General features: G+C 35.9%; 1 protein-coding gene across 2 annotated transcripts in view; it reads right to left on the bottom strand.

Annotated features, from left to right (window-relative positions):
• Positions 1-25,375, bottom strand: part of CNTN3 (contactin 3) — a 332,442-nt gene that overhangs the window by 95,775 nt on the left and 211,292 nt on the right. For both annotated transcript variants that reach the window (XM_035276115.3, XM_054245874.2), the window contains 6 exons: positions 11,134-11,337; positions 9,840-9,942; positions 9,143-9,327; positions 5,297-5,433; positions 4,193-4,322; positions 975-1,125 (listed from right to left, as the gene is read on the bottom strand). In XM_035276115.3, the coding sequence (XP_035132006.1) occupies positions 975-1,125; positions 4,193-4,322; positions 5,297-5,433; positions 9,143-9,327; positions 9,840-9,942; positions 11,134-11,337 (910 nt within the window). The remainder of the gene's footprint in view (positions 1-974; positions 1,126-4,192; positions 4,323-5,296; positions 5,434-9,142; positions 9,328-9,839; positions 9,943-11,133; positions 11,338-25,375) is intronic.

Genomic DNA, 25,375 nt, shown 5'->3' on the forward strand with positions numbered 1-25,375 from the left:
CCACCCAGATACTCCAGGATAATCTCCTTATTTTAAAGTCAACTGATATGACTTTAGCTCCATCCTTAATTCTACCTTCAAATTTAATTACCTTTTGCCATGTAATATAACATAGTAACAGGTTTCCAGGATAAGAACAGGCATGCTTTGGGGCCAATTATTCTGCTTATCACAAGTTCTGAGCATAATTCCTGGCAATAAATAATCAATTGTAATAATAAACAAATAAATATTAAATGTATAATAGATAAGCATTGGTAATAGCCGAAACCTATGCTTATTTTCTGGCAGGTGTTTACCTAAGTGCTTTATTAATATTTATGTACTTCATCCACATAACGATTCTTGACATTAGGCACGAACTACCACCATTGACACTAACAAATAAGGGAATGAGGCACAGAAAGACTAGGTTACAGCATTGAGCAAGTAAAGGCAAAAATGAAGATTTGAATTCAGGTTGTCTAGCTCCAGAATTTGTGCTTTTCACTAAGCCCATCCTGCTTCTTCATCTCAATGTTATAATTATAATCTGGAAACCAGGGAAGCCTTTGCTTAAACTAAGTAGTGTTATATTATTTGAGTATAAAATAACAGCAATATTTATATTTCTTTGGCATGTGCTGTCATATTATCACCTTCTCTTCTTTGTCCTGGGATGTGGGCCTGCATGTGGGACTAACATTCCTTTATCATTCTGGTTAAGTCTTCCCAGGGATTCAGGAAGAAAATCCTTGTTAAAAGAAAGTATTCTATGTGGGAAGAACATAGATATATTTTCTATGTTTAGATTTCAAAAAACTGAATACTCTTACAAAGGTATTAAAGAACAAAAATACTACTATTTTAGTTCTTAAAAACCTCACATGCTACTGAAATGCTATTTTGTTTCATTTTATATTTAAAACCTACTTGGACATCAGTGTGAAAAGTGAGAGGAAAATAAATGACCACCTTTCTGGACATCAGAATACCTTTCATGCTCCTGCACGTTCATATCCCCCTTCTTCCAGAAAGAGCGTGCTCTTGGGGAGGCTCTGGGTTTACAATCCAAGCTGACCAAGCTGCCCACCTGCACCTGAACCAACTTCTTCATTGGATTCTTTGAAAAATCTGGAGCAGAAGCTGAAAAGCAAGAAAGGAGAGAAGTAGAAGCGTAATCATTTAAAAGATTTCATGTCCATTTCAAGGTCCGTTTTAAAAGTCTGCTTTACATTCAGGGTGTCAGTGCTTGATTTACTAGGCTTACTGTGTGCTGCACACAGGATAACTCATGCTATTACATTTTCTAGCAAGTCTTATTCATGATATATTTACTTAATACAGAAATTTTTAGTTTATGGTGAAGATTTAAAGTAGCTCAATCATGTGTTTATTAAATGAAAGGAAAACATTTGGTATAGAATGTTTTTAAAAGTTAGTTCCACAAAGACAGGAATAGCGTTGTCTCTCTTGCTAACCTTTAGGACATAGCACTTGGTACAGTACCTGGCACTCAACAAAGCTCAGCAAAAGCTTCGAGAACAATGGCTAAGCACTGAATCAATAATCTGGTACATATGCATGTATCAAGTTCTATGATAAAATGTTCATATTGTTAGGGTGAACTTCCAAACTGGGGAAAAATAATATTAGGCACATATTATTTTAAATGCTATATTACATGAAATATAATAATGTGTAGAAAATATTACATTTGCTAATAATTCATGGGATGTTAATTCTGAAACAACACCTGAATATTTAAGATACATAATATTGTATCATTTGAATAAAATAATATGTTATTAAAAAAATCACTCTTCCTTTTACTGCAAATGTGAAAAATATTAAAAACCTGGTGCATTTCCCAAATAGCTAATGCTGTGTCATATGGAAAATCTCAGTGAACATAATTTATTTAATTAGTGGAGATCTTAGATTAATCATATTATGTAACTATATATGTGATTGTGGTAAAGAAAAGATGATATCCAGGGGATGTTGGCCTTAAAAATTAAGATCCTGGGCCAGGCGCGGTGGTTCACGCCTATAATCCCAGTACTTTGGGATGCCGAGGTGGGTGGATCATGAGGTCAAGAGATCGAGACCATCCTGGTCAATATGGTGAAACAACGTCTGTACTAAAAATACAAAAAAAAAAAAAAAAAATTCAGCTGGGCATGGTGGCGCATGCCTGTAATCCCAGCTACTCAGGAGGATGAGGCAGGAGAATTGCCTGGACCTAGAAGGCGGAGGTTGCGGTGAGCCGAGATCGCGCCATTGCACTCCAGCCTGCGTAACAAGAGCGAAACTCCAACTCAAAAAAAAAAAAAAAAAAAAAAAATTAAGATCCTGGCCCAGCACTGTGCCTCGTGCCTGTAATCCCAGCACTTTGGGAGGCTGAGGTGGGCAGATTACAAGGTCAAGAGATTGAGATCATCCTGGCCAACAACATAGTGAAAATCTGTCTTTACTAAAAGTACAAAAAAAAAAAAAAAATTAGCTGGGAGTGGTGGCGCATGCCTGTAGTCCCAGCTACTTGAGAGGCTGGGGCAGGAAAATCACCTGAACCCAGGAGGTGGAGGTTGCAGTGAGCCGAGATCATGCCACTGCATTCTAGCCTTGCGACAGAGCAAAACCCTGTCTCAAAAATACAAAAACAAACAAACAAACATTAAGATCCTAAAAGAGTGATTTTTGTTAAAACAAAAACCTTGTTTATATTTAAATACAACGTTTTGTTTATGCACCTCATATTTTTTCATACACAACAATCCCACACAGCACACTGAGTAGATACATATCCATTTTAAAGATGGATAAAGTATGGCTCATCAGGTTAGTTTATTATAACAGAATTGCAGTCTGTCAAGTTAAGACTTACATGCAAACCCCACCCTCTTTTTGTCATAATATGCTACTTCTCTGTCACGGATAACAGCAGCCAGATTTCATTTGACCATCCATCCAGGCTTCAGTCCTCCTGGTACAGATGATGCATTTCTAACTGTCAGGCACTAGAGATAAGAGAGCTACTTCCCATTAAAGCAGGGTTTCTCACCCTTGACATATAACATTTTGGCCTGGATAATTATTTGTTGGGAGAAGTTATTTTGTGCACTGTGGGATATTTAGCAGCCTCTCTGTCCTTCACCCACAAGATGCTAATATCACACATCAGTCCTCTACCTCCCCGCACCAACCAAAAATATCTCCAAACAGTTCTAAATTTCCCTCAGGGTGAAATTGTCCCTGGTTGAGAAACACTGACTAAAATCGTGCAGGACTTTATAACTTGCTGACCACATGGATTGGTTCAGGAGCAAATCTCAATCCAAATCAGGCTATATGGGGCCAATGACATGCGGCACTTTGACTTCTCTTCGATCAGGCAAGACAGCCATCTTTCTTCCGCTGGAATGACTGTGGTAATAAATTTGTTTTGTTGGGAAACATCATATAGAGCCTGATAATGGTGATGATATTTGAACACTGGACCAAACTATGCTGAAATCTAAAATTATCCATTTTAATAAGATAGACTGGATGAGCAAGCCCTCCTGCTCCTCCTTCCTTCCTCCTTTCCTTCCATTCATTTATGCTATACTATGCCATGGCATTTTGGTTAGATTTCCAATCATTTGCAATGTAAATGTTCTTCTGGACAATTGCTTTAAACATAATAAAACATTTTCCTTTTCTCCTGTACCTAAAACGAGAGGAAGATCATCTATAATTTCAAGCAGTGGAGCCTTGGATAATGAAAGCCTCAATATGTCCAATGTGTCATGCTTCTAGCAGAGCCACTAAAGATAAAAGCAACTCTTTTTGAATCAAACATGATTGATTCAAATTTTCGTATTTGTTATGATTATGGACTGGGAACAGAGAACACCAAAATCACTTATTCTCTTAAAAGGCTTTGCTTAGTTGGTAATATTGGAGGTGGATAAGAATATCTTAGGCCAATGCTTCCTTCCTACTGTTGATTTACTTAACCCTTGGTCCTTAATTCTGGCCATAATTGCCATTTCTCCTTAGAAAGTGTTAAAAGGTATGCCTTGATTAGAAACTGAATGATCATGTTGTAATATTGTAGATAGTATTAGATGTAGAAACCTAATGTGAAAAGTAAATATAACTGCTTCTAGAAACAATGAAGGATTTAAGAAAAAGACATTAAGAGATGAACAGAGAAAGTCAGTCTTACCAACAACTTTGAGCTCAGCACTGGAATAGACGAGGCCATGTTTGTTTTCTGCTATGCACTGGAACATGCCAGAATCAGTCACACTTAGGTTTGATATTGTAAGGGCACCATTTTCTATTTGTATTCTCTCCTAGATGATAACAAAAATGTCTTACATATAAACAAATGTAACATTTTAGAATAAAAGTGAACTGACTATCATTTTACTCATATGCAAACTTCCTGCATTTTTCTGAGAATATTAGACAGGCTGGCCTGAAATTTAACCTTTCCCTTATTTTAAATCTGAAAGACTAATTTACATAATAGCTACACATTAGAAATATGAATTAATATCCTTCAGTCCAAAAGTAGATCATAAAACAGATAACAAAGCAAGAGCTAAAATATGCAACCATTTCACTTTTTCCCCTACAGTTAAATTTTCTTAAACATGAACCATGACTTTAAAAAATGTAACATGAGGTTGATTTTTATCCCATCAGTTGGAAATGTTTTCACTAAGTTTTTTTCAAATCATGCAAGTTAAAAATACTATCAAATCTGTGGACTAGAAAGGTTTCTGGGAATCATATATATTTACCAGAGTTTCTAGGTAATATGAAAGGCTAGGTATAGAAATTGAAGAAACATAATTGACTTAGTATACAACAAAAAGGGCAAAAATTACATGGCTTGAGAAGGAGAGTGATGGAGAAAATAAGTACTTATGTAACAAGGTAACCAAGTAATAGATACATTCATTCTCCAGAGGCCAATTCTGCAGAGTTGTCAAACAAGAAAAGGAAATTACATCCTAAATTTGATTAAAGTAAGGCCCTCTCGAATTTCAATACCAAAAAACAGTAGATTATTTTATAGACTAAATTCACACGATGACTTCTTCCCAGTGAAATGCCATGCTGAAAAGCTCTTCTCACTGGCAGAATGGGTACTTGATTTGATATTTTCCTCCTGTACCACTGCTTAGAAGAAATAAAAAGTGTGCAAACTCAACAGTTTATTTTGGTACTAGGTACTAAAGAAAGCATTTACCGAACACGAAGTGAGGAAAGGGTGGATTTACCAGGCATCTAAATCCATTTTAGATCCATGTTACTTTACCTCTAGCACTAGGGCTGCTCCATTTTTCAGCCATCGGTAGGAGGGCTTGGGCTTGCCACTCGCCCTGCATTCCCAATAAAGATTGTCCTCCACGGCTATTTCCACATCCTTTATGAGTTGAACCCAATGCGGCTTTGCTTCAATGAAAGAAAAAGAAGGCGAAGAAAAGGAATTTAAAACATCCAGCAAATAAAATATATTTATTATTTTATTATCTTATCTGGATTAATACAAATGGACATGACTGTGAGTAACAGATTAAAGTGAGAACAGAAGCCAGAATTATATTTAGTTCACTAAGTATCTACTCACTGGATATATGAAACGTTTCTACATTTGAGGATGAATGTTGCAACCTGTTATTTCCTAAGGCAAATTAATTATGCTTTCTCTATTTTCAAAATCCTGAGCACTTTATTAAATTCTTTAGATATCTATTAGTACACAGTAACACAGGTACAGAAAACCAATTTTGTTTTCCAAGTGTATTTTTGATTCATGCGATCACAACTGATAACTTAATAAGTGAATGACAGCACACATTGTTCTTAATTATGAACTAAAAATTAGCATTCAAAGAAGCGAAACTTCTATAGCTGAGAAAAAGATATTTTCTACAAGTTAGAAATAACTTAATTAAATACAAACCAGTGAGCATCTTAGGAACCTCTGAGTGAATTAAAATCAAAGCAGGAAATGATGGATAAGTTGGTTCAACTTGAATCACGTGATTTTTTGCCAGAAAAAGAAGTAACTGATGCAACTTTCAATTATGTATGCAAATCAGTTCGATCAAGTGGATTTATCATTTTCAACGTACACTTTAATGCTTTAGAGGATAATTGGAAAATTCTTTTTACAGATGAAAGCATCGTACCACTTACAATGAAAGTTACTTACTATACCACAGTATATCCAGCCAAGTCTCAGCTTGTGTTTTAAATCCAAAACTGGGAGGTGAGACGTCTTACTGGTTTCACAATGCATTATGCATGTGATGTGTACTGTGGGATTCACATTTGCATCCTCCATATGGAGAAACAGTTTATTTCTCTTTAATTACAACCATGGGAAGATTTGTCTTTCCACTTCAAGCTCATAAAATTGCTTTTTTATAAATGAAATTGAAATTAAAATTGGCTATTTAGCTTTTATAGAAAATGTACAAGTCTAAGTTTTACTTTTTTGTGCGTGTATGTATGTATATGTGTCTGTGTGTGTATATACACACACACACTACTGGGCAAGTAGTGTATATATATATATATAATCTGTGGATTAGAAATACGTTTCTGAAAAACACATATATTTACCAGAGTTTCTAGGTAGTATGAAAGGTTAGGTATGGAAATTGAAGAAACATACTTGACGTAGTATACAAAAAATGGGCAAAAATTACACGGCTTGAGAAGGAAAGTAGTGTGTGTGTGTGTGTGTGTGTGTATACACATATACACTATATACATGCCATATATATATATGCGCAATATTACTTGCCCAGTATGAAGTATATTTCAGTACTAAATCAATTCTTTCTATATTAAAACACATTTTCTTCTTTCAGAAATGATCAGCCTGAGATAGAACATGACCGTGAATAAACTCACACATCAGCCTCTGACTGAGACCCGAATTTCTGAAAAAACACCCACAAGCTTCCCATAGTAATACTATTCTTCTCCAAATGGGAGGATAATTTGCTGGCCTATAAAATCCTGAAATTATTAACTGCCACATCAATTGTGATTTCTCCCCTTATTCTATCATAGGAGATGCAAATATTCTATAGAGTATTTTTCACATGAAATATTAGAGCATGTCATCTACTTAATATACTAATGTTAACCTGAAATTGTAAGGCAATTTTCATGAAGTGCTTTATGACATTAATTTCGGATTTATTTTTCAGGTATATATCATATTACCTATACAAGGGACTACAGCAATAGTCTACCTCTTTTACTAAATATAGCAGACACTGTTAGTTTTCTATTGTGCATTCATTTCCTCTCTTCTTTATTCCTAAAATAACCCCAATTTTTCATTCATTGATCCAATCTTCCATCACCTCACATTGTCTATAGAAAAGTGACATTATTCTCTGTTCCAAAATGAAATTCTTAATTGTCTAGTCCAATTTCTCCTTGACAGTGTTTGGTTTAGGAATGAACATACAGCCAGTGAAGTTTGGGGACGGGACTTCTAGATGCTTTTGGAGAAAGAAAGGATGAAAATAGCTGCTGTGCTAGTCACTGCTGGCAGCCATTTTGTGATCATAATGGAAACTAACATGCAGAAAAAGGAAAACAAAAAATAGACAAGGGCAGAAAAAGAAATCACAAAGAAACGGGCCATGGCCTGATGATAATGTAATTAAATGACAATTTGGCTTTGGATTTCCTCATCATATGAAGCATACAACTGCTTATTATTTATACAGGGTTTCTGTTATATAAAACTAAAAACATATTTACTGAAATGTTAATACAGTTGGAATATCCTATGTGTTCCCATAATGGTCACTGGTTACCCTGGATGAGGTAGTGGTTGAGTAGAAAGAAGGAACTAAGCTAGAATATGAGAAAAGATTACTTGCTTTGTCGGGACCTTAGAGCTGTACAACCACATGGGTTATGTACTTGCTCCCTCACCTCCATTTCTTTGGAATCCTAGGAACTCCAAGACTTAGAAACCTGGGTAACTTCTGTGCTATGCATTCAAAACGAATCACGAACAAGATGGGAAAGTTACAAAACAGAATGACTCATGCTACTAAACCATGCCTCCATTTTGTTTCTGACAGATCCTAAAATCTTACAATATAATAACAAGTATTAATCCTGCTAGAGGTAATGCACTGGTAGACTTCATATTTTTCAAGGCAGGGAGTCATAAGACACATAATTTTAATATTTGCCTTTGCAAACTTTTCTTCTTTGCAACATGCACATATGCTATCCAAGTATGTATTGCAAATGTTTCAATTTCCAGTTTCTAAAATAAAAAGAATATAATGCAATCTGTCTTTTACAAGAGTGGTCAATTCCCAATAGTTTACCAATGTTTCTAATGATTAAACTGCAAATATATATTCACTGAGCTTAGTATATACATCTCCATATATTTTACAAGTCCATTTTGTAAAATTATATATTTATTCTAAGTCATGTTTCCAAAAACTAGTTTTCTTAAAAGAAGAGGTTTGAAAACAAATTCCAAAAAAAAGACAGTCTAATTTTCCTACAGAGAGACTCTAAATAAAAGTAACATTATTATTCTTTCTGTACCCAAATTGAGCAAATCACATCAAATAAAAGTGATTACAAATTAAAGGCAACAAACAGAGTACAGATACATATTGGAAGGGATAGAAGAACACTGAAGAACTCAACATGAGGCAGAGTTTGTGTGGTTTGTTCAATACAGTAATTGAAACTTCTCCCAATAGGCAGTTTTTCATTTTTTCTGTTTAGTAGAGGTAACAAAGAAAGATATAAAACTTGTTTTCTAGAGGAGAAGACAGAAAAGAGATCTCTCTCTAATGTGTTTAAGTGTGTGAGATGTTATTCTTAGGAAAAAAATATAAAATATTTCATCATTGCATGAATCATTTTAAAATGCAAAACAAATGTATTATGTCTCCAACTTCATTACAAAAATTTACTTATTTTGAATTCCTCCTAGGATAAATACTTATCGTCACTTAACAAAATGTTGAACAAAACATTTAACCAACAAGTTGAACACTGAGATTCTGCTATGATTTCTCACCCTTCAACAACAGCAATATTTTATACATTAGAAAATGAAAGTTAAAACTCCAATTTGCCCAAAGTAGATGCTCACCATAGTAAGTGAGACGCCCTCTGGCAACATTTTTTCCTCGTGAATTCTCTGCAATGCATTCATAGGAACCTGCATCTTCCTGTTGGAAGTTGGCGATTTCAAGGACACCGTTGAACTTCCTTAATTTAATTTTGCTGGAAAATGGCAGTCCATCACTCCTTCTCCAATTAATCTGAGGTATGGGACTAAGAAGAAAATTGTCAAGTTGTCTGCTGCTGTCTGGAACCCTTTTCAACTAGAGAAAATAAAGCTTTTAAAATTGAACAAGAAGGCACCAGATTTTAAATGCAGAAAACCATGTTACATGGTGAATTATATAAACCTGATAAAAAGATTTAACTCTTTAATATTTTAATAAAATAATTTGCAGTTTTCTTGAGTCAATTCATCATTTTGAGAAAAAAGCCTAATACAGATCTACTGTATTAGATTATAGCAAATGAACAAGAAAAGAAAACCTCACCAATTTATTTTATGAAATTAGGCAGGTAGAGTAATTTTCTCCAAATCAACTTTAAATATTAAAGTTTCAAACTAAATTTTATACATACATTTCCCCTGCATTTTATTTTTCCTTTGCCTCAAAATGAAAGCAAATTTTAGAAAATAAAAAAAAGAAGAGCTTTTCAAAAACCACCCTGATTTCTTATAGCAACCTAATATTTCAGCACATAGGAGTAAATGTTATAAAACTTACTTTCCAAGGGCAAAACATTCCAATTTCACAGTCGAACCTTTAGCTGCTGGAAGAGTTTCTGGAAACTGAACTTCTATTTTAGGTTCATATTCACCCATCACACCTACAAATTCACAATATAAAGTTAATGGTTTCAACATTTCCTTTGGAATTGGCTTTTCTTAAATAAAGCTTGCTCTTGTTCCATTTTGAACCAGCCCTTCTAGTGATTTCAATTAAATAAAATTTAGTCTATGCAGTTCAGACTCCTTTTTAACGGCCATCAAGTTGTTGATGAAACAGATTTTTTTCTTTAATTATTTTTTTAATGATCCTTTTTAGCCTATAACAAAATATCCAGAGCTTTAAAAAATCTGAACTTGGGACAAACATGCAATATTAATAAACATTTAGAAACTTCGGATTTGCTAATTCCTAGGTTACCACATACAGAGCACTTCCAAGAAAATCATGAAGCCTTTTACGTTACACAAAATGGGAGGCTTTGAATTATGTACTCAATTTTGACATTTCTAGTCAAACTGAAATATATAATATATTATTGCTTTCTGAAATTTCCCTATAGAACAAAATTTATGGCAGGGAATTTACTTAATGGTACCCTAGTAGCATAGATACCAATCTTAAACTTCTTAAATGGCTCCCTGGAGTTAAGAAACAATGACTTAATAAATGGAAAAGGTCAAATTTAATTATAACTGACTGGAAAAAGTGCTTCAGTGCTTTGTGGTCATAGCATTAGGCTGTAGCAGATACGTTTTGTGTAACTGGGTCAACTACCCAGGCTTACAGATCTGCTTCCTCGGCAGCTCATAGATTCCCCTTCAACAGCCATCAAGGTGTTGATGAAACAGATTTTTTTTCTTTAATGGTTTTTTAGTGATGCTTTTTAGCCTATAACAAAATATCCAGAGCTTTAAAAACCTCAAGCTGGCAAAGGTCAGGACAGGTGACTTCATGGGAGTGCAACCTGAGCCACAGGCTCAGAAAGGTCTCATGCTTGGTTTGACACTTTACCATTACTGTCTTAAAATTCTTAATACCTTTTGAACAAGGGGATGCTTATTTTTATTTTGCACTGGTCCCTGCAAATCAAGAAGCTTGTCCTGGGTAAGAATTATGCATAAGGGCCTATGATTTATCAAATCGTTTTTGTCATTGTACTCATAGTCTTTGTGACAAAACACACGACACGACAGTTCTTCTAGATGTACTTTTTACATTCTCCCAGTTGTTTTTGTTTGCAGCCTCGCACCATTTGCACTCAGAATTGCACTTGGAGAAGTTTCATTACCATCAGAACGTAGCATCAAAGGGGTTGGAGAGCCCAGCACTCGGGCATTGGTCACCATACTTGTCACCACGCACGTGTAATTTCCCACGTCAGATGGCTCCACCTTAGATATGTAGAGGTGCCCTGTCTCCTGAGAGACAAATCTCCGACTATCTTCTTCAACGAACGATGGGTATTCATTGAAGATCCAAGCATATGAAAGTTCTAATAAAATTGTTGAAGAGAGAAAGAAATTCCATTATTAAGGACGGTTTTCCATTGTGCCCTGAATACAGCTATACACACATCACCTTTACTTCCAAGTAGTGCTGAGTGTTTTTGTTTCAGGCCATGAAGAGAAGCAGTGATGTGAAATATCCCTCCATTTATTTTTTATTATTATGGAGGACCCTGTTGATCAGCATCCGGGTGGGAACAATATTATTACTGTCCTCATATCTCTGCTTCAGACACTTCTGACAAGCTTCTCTGGTCTTGCTCAGTTTTAATTTGTATCTCCATCCTGCCTGTACAATGGTATTTCAAAATTAACAATCTAATCATGTCAATTCCTGACATCAAACTTTTTGAAGTTCTTTAACCTTTCAGGCATAATGCAAAATTGCTTAACCTGAATATGAGGCCCTTCATGGTTAAGGTCCTGCTCCAAACCTTAGCCTCTGAGAAGCCCCACGCTTTCTTCTTCCCTGAGTCTTATGCACATGCTGCTTCTGAGGCCTACACCTCTTGTTGTCTCTGTCCTGCCTTTGGCTTTCTCCACTTTCAACATCAACCCCATTCTTTGAGATAACCTTCAAATGGTTTTCAAAGCTTGGTTCCAACATCAGGGATCACCTCCTCAGTGAACTCTTCCTTAATCCTCCTACTCTGGGTTGACGGTCCTATATAGAGCAATTCTAAGCTTATTTCAACTAAAACACTTAGCAGTGTGTAACATTCTACCTACTTGTCTGTCCTCCTACCACTTGTTAAACCAGCGATGTTAGTTTTTATTTCACCTGCCCTTCCCCCTCCTCCAAATTAGCAAAATGACACACCGAAAGGAATTTAGTAGGTCCTCAATAAAGATTCATTGAGTTAGTTAAGGATACAATTATTCTACTGACCAACGTCTATGTAAAGTACATTATGAGAGTTTTCTTGAACTTTATGGCTAAGGTGAATCAGCTTTCTGCAAAGAAACCATTGTTCTTCTCTTCTGTGATAATGATGGCTAGATAATAACACACTGCTTTGTTCTGGAAGCCCAGAGTGTTCAGCACCAAGTTGGGATTTAAGCAGAGTTACTGTGGTTGGCTTCCTTCTTTCCTGACTCCTATTTTCTCTTGGTTGCATTAACTCTACTTTATTGATTCATTACTGTAGTGATTTTCCAAAAGAGATTTTACAAAATAACTTTTGGAAAACATATGAAATAAAAATAAATTTAACGAATAACAAGTTTAAATATATTTAAGACCTAATTCTAATGATGAAGAGTCTTTCCTTTTGGTAAAGGGAACAGTAAATCAATAACCACATAACAATGAGATAAGGAGAACGGTCAGATGAGATCTCCCATGAGTTTCATAGGAGGCACAGGTGCCATTCTTTCATGGCTGAAGAACAGGCTTAAAGGACAGGAAAAGACCCCAACAAGCAGGGATAAAAGCACTCCAAGTAGAGTGAATAACATGGGAAAAGGCCACCAGAGAAGAGAACATGCTAAGGACCTGGAATAAATAAAGATGGTGATGGATTCCCATTCTCAATGCAAATGCAAATATTTGCTGTTTCCAGAAATTAGCAAGCCAACTGCAAATTATATAGACATCCAAAAACATTGATTTTAACCTCAAACTGATCTTTAAATCATGCTATCATATTGGTATAATGTTTCATGAAATTCCAGTTAGTCATGTGGTGAGTTGTGAGCTCTAAAATCACTTATTGGGTTGCATGAAACAAATGCATCTCAAACATTAATTGCATGGTTAGTCATCTCATGCCTACCCTGATGGTGCTTTTCTCTTGCATTAGTACTGAATAAACTATAGAGAAAAGTAATACTAGCAAGGTAGGTTGAGTTTGTTCTGCAGGTGTTAAAACTGGCAGCTCTTGTAGCAAGAGCCCTTCAGGGTGTTTCTGCTACTCTTAAGCATCCAGTTCCACCCCACATTCCCCAACTCCTGCAACCTCAGTTTGCAGTAAAAGAGGCAAAACAATCTTTCTCTGCTTTCCAAAGTGTTCTACACATGAAACTAACAAGGCTGTCCTTCTCCCTTGTATCCAGCCAGATATTCACTGCTCTCCAGTATGGTAGGCCTTAGCAGGGCATTAGGAACAAAAAGTCAATCTTATTAAGTCAGTTGATAATAAAAAAAGAATGGCTTGTAAAAACTCTGATTCAGAGTCAGAAAACCTAAAATCTGGTAAATTCATGCAAGATAATATTATACAGTAATGAGAATGTATGAACAATAACTCAATGTAACACTTGGAATAAATATCACAAATATAATTTTGATTGAAAATGTTCAACTCAAAATATTTGCATAACTCCCTTTATAATGTTTATTTTGATTCTAACGTTAATATCATTGATACTTAAAACATTATTATATTGTTATAGAGATATTATGGTGGCTTTGCCTATATGACATAACTGATTGATATAGCAGAAGGAAGGAAGCCAAAATTATTAAAATTATTTTAAGGCTGCTCCCAAAATGAGCATCAAGTGGTTATGTACAAAACAAGGTATAGACTGGTGTACACATGGATGTTCCTCCTTAGGATTCATTTCAAGAGAACCTACAGCACACAACACAGTTGACTGCTGGCCTCTACCCGCTACCCCAGGAGTACTGTGGCCACACACCTCCCTGTGCTACTCTGAATTAGAATTCAGAGTACTGAATTAGAGTACTGAATTAGATGGGGGTACTAATGCTGGCTTGTTTCTACCCCATGAAGGATTTCTCTAATGGGCAACTTTGGCTCAGCAATTCCCCATTTTTATAGCCACATATCCTCAGAACTGTGCTGCAGTCTGACATTCTTCCTAAGCCAGTTTTTCTCCCTGCTCTTCGTTAACTGATATGGGAACTGAATCGCAGTCTGAGGCTCTCAGCCTATTTCTGCTTCTTCCCCTTTTTTCTTTTACAGATACTTTTCCAGTATTTTTTTTATAAGTCTGATCCTTTAGTTTCATCTTGGTGTATGTGTCTCAGAGAAACTGAACATGGGGTTGCCATAATTGAGTAACAGACTCTCCTCTGTATTTAAAATTGTTCTTCCCATTAAATTCTGAGAGAATGTCCATTTTCATTGATTTTCTTTCCTAGGGATAACAATCCTTCTCCCTAGTTTCCATTGAGATAATCCCCTCACTTCACTACGACTCTTCAAATATGCAAACTGACTCCTGATTCATTCATTCTTGATCCCTGTCCTCCAGACAAGTGAAGGCAAGACAGCATCCCAGAGAAAAACAATGTGAGGCTACTCTGAGATCCCCACTGAAGGAAGAAGAAAAAAAATTCACCATTTATAGATTTCACCACCAAAGAAGAAAACATTTCACCATCTCCATGGGCCAAACTGCTGGGCAGCCCTAAACCTTCATATAAAATTTGAAAACAAATGGAGAGAAGCTTCTGTTTTGTACAAGTTAGGATTTCTGCATTCTTTGTTTAGGAATTAGTGTAATCAGGCAAATTCGAAACTCTATCTCAGAGTGGTATGTTAATATCCCTTAAATTACACTGGACTTACATTCTTGTACAACCACTAAACACAAAATTTCAGTGGTACTCATAAAACTGTCCAGAAAATAAACATTCTATATACTTTATAATATTGAAAGCCACTTTAAAAAAGTTTTTTTTAAAAACACTCACTTTCACTTTGTATGCTTAATTTTATATTAAAAGCACAATAATATGGTCTACCTATTGAAATACTATGTAACTGAATAATACAATGATCTTCCTCCACGAATTCTCCCAAACACAACCCCAGAAAATCAAGAGAGTAAAGATCCTTGATGAACAGCAAAGAAAAACTAAATCTAAAGTTTTGAGCTTGGATAAAGGGAAGAAACAGGAAAAGTAGGAGGAGGTCTCTGGCGCTGGAAAAACGTATAGTAAGAATAGACCTTGAGACTCAGACAGAGGATCTAGACACAAATGTTCAATGAGTGGCTGGGTGATTCAAATGTAAGTTTAAGGGAGATTGTGGGCCTAATACTGGTGTGGTAGGCAGAATAACCGTCTCCAGAAGAAATCTACATTTGAATCCCTAAAACCTGAAAATACGTTACTTGCTATGCAAGAGGGAATCCACAGACATGATTAAATTAAATATCATGTGACGAAAACAATCTTGGGTTATCCAGACGGGCCTAATGTAAACCCAAGAGTCCTAATAAGATAGAGGCAGGAGGGTCACAGATAGGAAAAAGGAAAGGTGACCACAGAACCAGGGGTGGTAGTTACAGAATCACATTTCAAGATGCTGTGATCTTGGTTTGAAGACGGAGAAAGAGATCATGACTTCTAGAAGCCAGAAAAGGCTGGGAAACAGAGTCTCCCCTTGAAACTCCATAGACAACATAGGCCTGCCAATTCCTTGATTTTTAGTCAAATGAAACTGATTTTGGACTTCGGACTTCCAGAACTGTAAGAGAATAAAATTGTGTTGCAGTAATTTGTTACAAGAGCAATAGAGAAGTGATAAACTGGGCAAAGGTGATTAAGTTAACTATCTTGCTGTGAATTCTGGTAGGCACACTGTAATCACCAGGGTCCTTAGAAGGGAAAGAGAGACAGGCAGAAGAGCCAGAGAAGGAGGTATGACTATAAAAGCAGAGATCTGACCTGTATAATCACTTGCTGATGGCTAGAGCAAAGGAACATGGGTAGTCTATAGAGGCTGCAAAAGGCAAGGAAATGGATTCTCCTCTAGAGCCCTGAGGAATAAAGACTTGCTGACACCTTGATGTTAGCCCAATAAGACTTGTGTTGGACTTCTAATCTACACAACTGTAAGGGAAGAAATGTCTGTTGTTTAAAGCAGGGATCCCATACCCACCCGCCCACCACATTCACAGACCAGTAATGACCTATGGCCTGTTAGGAACCAGGATGCACAGCAGGAGGTGAGCAGTGAGCAAGGAAGCAAAGCTTCATCTGTATTTGCAGCCACTCCACATTGCTCACATTACCTCCTGAGCTCTGCATCCTGTCAGATCAGGGGCAGCATTAGATTCTCAAAGAAGCACAAACCCTATTGTGAACTACACATGCAAGGGGTCTGGGTTGCATGCTCCTTATGAGTATCTAATGCCAATTGATCTGTCACTGTCTACCATCACCCCCAGATGGGACTCTCTAGTTGCAGGAAAATAAGCTCAGGGTTCCCACTGATTCTACATTATAGAGTTGTATAATTGTTTCATTGTATATTACAATGTAATAATAACAGAAATAAAGTACCCAATAAATAAATGCTATGTGCTTGAATAATCCCCAAACTCTTCCACACACCCTGCCCAGTCCATGGAAAAAATTTTCTTTCACAAAACAGATCTCTGATGCCAAAAAGTTTGGGGACTGCTGGTTTAAAGCCACTAAGTTCATAGTAATTTGTTATATTGGCAATAGGAAATTAACACAAATAATGATAATAGCTAACAATCATCAAGTGTTTGTTGTATGCCAGGTATAATGTTAAGTGTTTTGTCTAGAATTTTCAAAGAAAAATAGATGAACAGAGACCAGACAACAAAAAACAAATGTAAAAAAAGGCTGTACTTGGAAAGCATAAAGAAGAATCAGGTTTTATTAAATATGATTATAAGGTCAATATAATGTTGAGGTATTCCAAAAGACACCACCGAACCTCCAAACAAATAAATTAGTGATTGATCACATTTTTCAAACATTCAGACCCTTGAAGACATAGAAAAAAAATCAAACATGCATTTAATAGAGTTGTACACTGTCATGAAAGGTCTCAAGAAATTTGTAGCACCTATCTTTGTTTATAGACTTTCTCTTTGAGAGGGAATGAAACATAACTTTTATGTCTTAGAGAGAAGAGCTACATAAATTCTCATGTATTACCTCCATAACTATGTTTATAAATATGTATATACACATATATATCATTCTGATTGAAAATGTTTGAGAATAATATGAGTTACACATTCTGCATATAGTAAAATAATCTGCTATAATACTATCAGTTTACTTATCATAACAATCTGCATTTGTAATAAATTTTAATTGTATCAAAGCAAAATCCATATCAAATCAGTATTCTCTGGAGATTTCTCAAAACCATTTTACGTACTCTAATAAATAAAAAGCTGCAATAAAAATGATAATTTGATATACTCAAACAAGCTAGACTTTAGAAAACCTTTCACAACATCTTGCATAAATCACAAGCACATTATGCCAAACAACTTGGCCAGTGGGCTTTCTATTAACAATGCTACGTGAATATTAAGAACATGAATTTTTTTATTCAAAAGCCAAGATATTTTACCAATCAAAGCTATAAATTTAAAAAATGAAGTCCTGAAACTCTGCTTGCTAAAAAGTAATATGTGATGAATGACATTCTGCTTCTAGCTATGTTCCTTCTCTGGTCACTTAAGTATAAGACCAGTCAATTTAACATGAAATATGTCACTCTGTGTTTACCTGGAGATACATTAATACATATAACACTGACATTTAAGGTTTTATTTGTAGTTCCATTGTAAAATTCTATTATGAAGGAGATTTAATCCTTGGTATGGCCACATTCTAGAAGAAATTCTGTCAAACAAAATTGCAGTTACGCAAAATTGTAAAAGTAACTTGGGCCATTTTCTGTGATGCCAACTGGGAAGTCTGACCCACTTTAAAACAAAGTATATTTAAAAGGGTGTGAAAGCTTGCTTGATGTCATTCAAGATTTTTATCTTCTATTCACACAATCAGAAGGAGAATTTTGCTCTGGTACTTACAAATGACACCACTTTGGTGGAAAGTTTGGCATGCAGTATGTACTCAATGATCTAAAACACACAGAAAACCAAAGATAATTTAAGGTTCAAATAACACATAGTCAATAGTCAGGATTGAAGAGTCTGTACTATAAAGTAAAAGGTATCCATCAGTATGTGTGACATTTCACTGCATTATCTTGTAAAAGCTGTATTATAAGTTGTTGCTTTGGGGTGACACCATTAATAGTATACGTTTCCTTGTTTAGAATAATTGTTTACCTAATCCATTTTGATTTAGGATACTAACAAGTCGGATTTGTGAAGGTTCTAAGATAAGGAGAAAAATGATCAAGGAGGGAAACACTAAAAATGCTATTTCCTTTCTCCCTTCATACTTTACAGCTGGTTCTAGGCCAGAGGTTAGAGAACTATAACTGGCCTGCTTAGTTAACTAAATGTATTACAACACAATCACACTCATTCAATTACTATTGTCTGTCTTTTCTTTTATGCTATAGGAGCAGAGTTCAGTAGATGTAAAAGAGACTGTATAGTCCATAAAGCTTAAAATGTTTATCCGATCTTTTAAGAAAAGGTTTGCTGAACCTTGTCCTGGGTCAGTGACAGCTAGGATCAAGTTATGAGTTTGACAATCCCTTAACTATCTTCTTTTATTTTTACTCCTCTTGCATTTGCAGGGCTATCATGGTGTCCTAACTCCCGCACAAAGCTTCACACAGCTCATGCTAGGCCCCTAAGACTTTGGTACTCAATATTTTCTGTTTCTCTCGTTTTAGTCTTTGCCTTTAGTTCAGTGTATATGAGCCATTTCTACTGAGAAACAGAAGCTTCCAAGAGATCCGTTTCTTGAGATACTATTCGAGTATATTCAGTTCTACCATTTTCTTTCAGGAACAGACACCCGTGGGTATGTTTCATCATATTGTGACTCTATAAGGTATTTCTGTGCTTTGTCTTCATTTTTTTTTTGAAGCAGAGTCTCACCCTATTGCCCAGGCTGCAATGCAGTGGTGTGATCTTGGCTCACTGCAGCCTCTGCCTCCTGGGTTCAAGCAATTCTCCTGCCTCAGCCTCTCGAGTAGCTAGGATTACATGTGTCCGTGACCATGTCTGAGTAATTTTTGTCTTTTTAGTAGTGATGGGGTTTTGCCATGTTGTACAGGCTGGTCTTGAACTCCTGACCTCAGGTGATCCACTCACCTCATTGTCTTCATTTTTAATGCAATGAAATCCACCAGGGAAACGTCTTTCCTAACAAATGTCTCTTTCCTGGTACCATGGCTGCTGCTATTAATATAGCAGTGTCCTTGACACGCCCATCTAAAGTGCTTACCTTCATATCTGTAAATGCAAAAATGCGAAGAGCAACTCTGGAAGCTATTTTGTATTTTTGCATGTATTCTCTATCCTTTCTTTCTCTCATGAGGAATTTTTTTTAAAGGGAACTTCCCTCCTCCCATCTTCAGTTGAAGTTCTGTTGGTGGAAATGACTATCCTTCACTCCTTGCTCCAAAGACATCTCAAGATGAAGAAGTGCAATCATGGGACCCAATGCAGTGACACTCGAAACAGGTTGCCCAGCAATGGCTTGGGGGGACTGAAGAGCACTAGCAACAGCATCGGCAAGACATTTATTGACCTCCTTCCTTTGGCAAGGCTGCTAAAGAAGCATGGCATTGCTAAAGAAAGGAGATTAAATTTTCACAGCAGAGAATATGACATGGTAAGAGCTGGACAGAGTTATTGTGATAATTTATGAAGCTTAGACAATTCCCTCATGCCACAGTCTCACATCTTGCAGTTCTTGCAAACTCCAGCTTATACCTGGACTTGCTGGTACAGTGATGAGACTCAAGAAAAGATCCCCAGAATGACAGCACCAGCACTTGAGATAGAATGAACTAGGAAATAGAATGCATTTCGTCTCTGCTTCCTCATTTTTAGTATCAAAATGTACCTTTTCAAAAGAGTTCAGAGTCCCTGAAAATGTTAGAAAGCAATCTTAAGATTAGCTCCAAACCAAAATGCTGTCAACACTAGACATTTCATTGCCAAGATTTGCTTTGTGTGCTGAAAGAAAGTGCTTTGTAATAGCACATTTTGCACATAGCCGTGCTTGATACAGTGTGCATTTTGGTGTGCAGATCTCAAATTTATGCCAAAGCCCTGTTGCCAGACTTGCACTTTCCTTGTCGCTGATACTGAATAGCAAGCATTTTTTATGACTTCAGTGACAGTAAATAACAATTTCTTTTTCAGTTCAGTCCCGGAGAAGATAAAGAAGCTTACAGCTCATTGCAGTGCTAATTGTAGACAATTATTATGTGATTGACCTGCTTTGCTATTAAAATGATATGCAAAATTTACACTGCCCTTGCAAAATGGAAATTTTCTTTAGTATAACCTAACTATAGAAAGCTCATCCTTTTATGAATCCATAGGTAGGGCTTTTGGGTTATAATTCCCACACCAGCTCTCAGAAGCCAACTCCAAAAAGGGGCTTCATCAGGTTGCAAATGACACAAAAGAACCATACAGACAGGGAAAATGTGCAATAAAATATATGAAATAATTAAAGGTTAGTGAATAAAGGTGCCGTATCACAATAACACTGTCTGTTCCATATTACACCTCATTTTCTTTTATCAAAATTTATACTCGTTCCTTTAAGGGATGTCATGGGGGCTTCATTGTTCTCCTCTTGCATTGCCGGTGATTTTTAAAAGCTTAGTAAAATGTCCATTTTCACTGGTAAACAGAAATGAGGTCATTAGCAGAAGATGAAGTCACCCTGCCAAATCACAAGGGTCTTCTTACCATGGACAATGAACAGCTCCTTAGAAAGCTGGAGAAATTGTTTTCTTTCTCTCTTTTATGCACACACATACACACACCCCCCCACTACTATTTACCATTAGTTGCACATCAAGCTATTCATCAAATAAACACCATTTAAAAACTTATTTTAAAAGGAATATTTTACCTTTACTGAATGATACCTTTTCTGAATCAGTTAAAATATAAGTGATGGCTTCATTATAAATTACACTATGAAAATAGTACAGAGCCACCTGACATTTAAGAAATAGTGGCTGTATAAGTACTTGATTATGGAAGGATATGCAATTATGTCTGAATTTGCAAAATAAACATGAGAACAAAAAACAATGCCCAAAGAAAGTAAAAATCCAAAGTAATCCCAGTCCGTCCTTCAAATCAGCAGGGCTCTATCAATGCTAATTTCTTTAGGCCCTAAAGGATATGCTGGAGACTTCACAGCTGCCTCAGGTTGAAGTCAAATATTTATAGTAGTTTTGCAGGCATTGAGAAAAGTGATAGTAAAGAGTAAGAAAAACAGTGTTTGTACTATCTCAGTAATAAATATATATGTTTATACATATATATACATTTCTATCTATCCCCTACACTCTTCCCACTTCTTGTCTATGCAGATATGTCCAGGAAAAAAGAATCTATCCCTCTCTGTGACTCTGTTGAAAAGTCTTTTGAAGCCTGAAAAAAAGAATTGCAACTGACTTTCTGCAATTTTAATAATTTACCTAAAAAAGCCCTGCTGATGTTAGAAAGAAATATGCATAAATATAAGGTTACTTCTTAAATTCAGATTTCAGTTAAAATTCTTACTTGTTTAATGTTTGACTCTTTAAAACTTTAAAATAATGTTTAACTGTAATTGAGAAATTGTAATTATATATTTTTATGGGGTACAATATGATGTTCTGATACATGTATACAATGCAAAATGCTTAAATCAATTAACATATCAACTAGCTCACATACTTACCCTTATTTTGTGGTAAAATATACTGTTAGCAAATTTGAATTATATAATACATTATCAGTAACTATGGTCACCATACTGTTCCACAGATTTCAAAAACACATTCCTCCCAAATAACTAAAATTTTGAGCCCTTCGACCAATATTTTTGAATCGTCCCTGAACTCCCCTCACCAGCAGCCTCTGTTTCTGAAAGTTTGACTTTTCTAGATGTCAAGTATACGTGAGGTCATGTGATAACTGTCTTTCCGTGCCTGGCTTTATTTCACTTAGCATAATGTCTTCCAGGTTCATCCATGTTGTCACAAATGACAGAATTTCCTCTTTTGTAAAGGCTTGATAGTATTCCACCGCATACACGTATAACATTTTCTACATCCATTCACCTGCTGATGAACACTTAGGCTCAGACAATATCTTGGCTATTGTGAACAGTGCTGCAATGAAAATGGAAGTGCAGATGTCCCTTCAGAAATGGCCTCTTACTGATCTTTGACTGTAAGTAGTTTTTATGTTGTCCAATTGGCTTATTTATCCAATCTTCCATTGTCATTACATTATATTTGATACTTTCCTATCAAATATATATTAATGCAATGAATAATTTCTGATCAATTAAAGATTTACACCTGAAGAAACAGCTGAATGTCCCTAATTCAGTCTCTTTCCCAGTTTCCACTACTTGGAAGTAAGGAACAGTTAGAGAGTGAGAAGAGAAAATTAGCAAGAAAATAAAACTTGCTCTTATTCTACTCATATCTTGTTCCTCTGAGCCCCCCCAGGAATGATGTTATGTCAATTAAATGATATAAAACATTTCAATCTAAAAGTAATTTAGAGTAGAAGCCACGTTTGTTATTTAAATGGGTTTTCTTTATCCCGATCATATTTTTCCATACTCCATCCACCTAAGCTAACATACAATTTTAAGTAATAAATGTGTGTTGAATTGATCAATAAAGGTAAAGATGTAGGAATGAATGAGAGGCATCCTGATGTACCACATGCCAAAGGCAAATTTTAACTAAGGAATTCTATAATATTGTATTTCAGTGCTATGCACTTCTCAGATTTTTTTCTTTTCTTCCCTGTTTTGAGACAGGGTCTTACTCCGTTGCCTAGGCAGGAATCTGGTGACAGGATCATGCTCACTGCAGCCTTGGCCTCCAAGGCTCAGGTGATCCTCCCACCTCAGCCACCTGAGTAGCTGGGACCGCAGGTGCATGCCACGAGGCCTGGTAAATTTTCTATTTTTCTGTAAAGACAAGATCTCACCATGTTGTCCAGGCTGGTCTCAAACTTTTGAGCTCAAGGGATCCACTCACCTTGGCCTCCCAAAGTGCCGGTATTATAGGTATGCGCCACTACACCTGGCCCTTTCATTTTTAAAGAAACAGTTATTCTAATCTGATTCTTGCCCTAATATAAAAATGCCGAATTAATTGAATATTGGCTTCATTGTGATTTTCAAAATTATAGAACAGAAGTTCACTGAGGTAGATAGAGTTACAGTAACAAAAAGTGAATGTGTCCTAATTTGACTTCAAAGAAGTGGCTCAGCTCATTTTTACCTCAGGCAGAAAGCTTTCAAAGCTCATGCTATAGTCCTCAATTTGTAGAAAGGGCATTGGCCTTTCAAACCAAACTGAATATTTAATATGATCTAAGTATGACGGTTCTATTTACAGTTATCCTTAAGCTGTAGTAAAGTTTACGTTTACTTCTTAAATAATTTTCTTTCCATTTATATTTCTCAAAAAAGAAACAACTATAACAGAAGTTGTAAGAGCACTGTTCCCCACCTTTTTTAGTTTCAACTATATTTACCTGAAACAAACAATACAAGGAAATGCAGTGCAACCACCTGCTCCCTCTTCCATACACTTTTGCATTAAGCAATTCTAATAAAGGAAACAGGTCTTCTTGTAAAAAGAAAAAGCAGCAATCATGGGAGTGTTCTTCCGCCAACATGACAAAAAGCTTTTCTTTCCAAGAAGCAACATGTAGACCTGCAGCGAAAGAGCCCTAGACTGGGCCTCGATCAAAGTCGAGAACAAACTTACCTAGGAATTCTAATCTGTTTGACATAAATGGTCATTGATTCTCATTCAACTGGACAAATACTGAACTTTATTTCTTCAACTTTTCTTCAATATTACATCTTCCATTTATTCTCCCTAACAATATGAAATTATTTTGAAAATAAATTCCTATTTAAACAAGTTGTCCTGATGATTTACCTTGTTTTTTTTTTTAATTTTTTTTCTTAATATTAACTGAGGTGATATAAAGATCTCTTCTTTGCTGTCAGTTACATTTTGGCAGTTCATATTCTGTTATAAGTAAAAGCAATGCATTTATTTTGATTACCCTGTGGGACTTGAGTCCTCTGTTTCTACACACTTTTTCTGTCTTTTCTGAGACTATATGCTGTGTAGGGCTCTGGGAATTACTGAACTGCTAATATGTGTTTTGTACCACATTTGATCTCAATAACGTATCTTCTGGGGTATTTATAAGCATGTGTATTTCTTTCATCCCTTTATTTTATTAATTTAATTAGTTGATCGTCTGCTGGCATGCATTGAAGAGTCTTTCTAGCTTCTGATTTGAATGTGTTAAATCACAGGCTATTTAGAGTGCCATGTTTCAGATCAAGCAACCTCATAGCCATATTTTATTTCTGTCACTCATAGACACTTATCTTACTTGGGCTCTGATAAAAATAATAAATTTTATCACTTCTCGTTAGAGAACGATTTTCAAATTCAAATTAGCAAATTTTCTTTTGCACCATTTGGTCCCCAGAGAAAATGTGATAAAAGGCAATAAGAACAGTCTTAGCAATAAGGATTTGGCCATCATCCCCTAGGGTGCCAGATGACCTTTAATGGCGGCTGGTAGACAGAGTATAGAACATCTCTCCAAATTTCCTTTTGTCTTTTTATATATGAATATATGAAGGGAAGTTTCTCTGTCACTTAACAAGGAGAAACAACAAAGCTAATGTAGAGAAGAGCAATTCAGAGGACAAAATACTGTTTAAGGACAGTATTTTGTGTTTGACTATGCTACCTCTGATTGTTAAAATAACCTGAAATGAACTTTTTGGGCACTTTTGGAGAGGACAGACCTCTGCATTGGAGTTACAGGATTTGAAGTTTACACTTGTCTTTGTCCTTTAGGCATGTGCCCTTTGATAAATTCATTTAAATCTCTGATCTCAGCTTTTTCTCTTACCTGAAAAATTGGAGGTTTACATGATATAGCTCTGGTAGCCAACCTGTGAGATGTGAATTCTTTGGGGTCTGTGGAATTTCCATTAGGATTAGATAATCCATATGCATGCTGTGGTTGATGGAGGGGCTGAACTAATTCTATGTTATAATTTAGGTATGCAGGTCTTGCTTTTTAAAACGTGTGAGCAATACTGTGATT

This window comes from Callithrix jacchus, chromosome 15, assembly GCF_049354715.1.
Source record: "Callithrix jacchus isolate 240 chromosome 15, calJac240_pri, whole genome shotgun sequence".
NCBI lineage: Eukaryota > Metazoa > Chordata > Mammalia > Primates > Cebidae > Callithrix > Callithrix jacchus.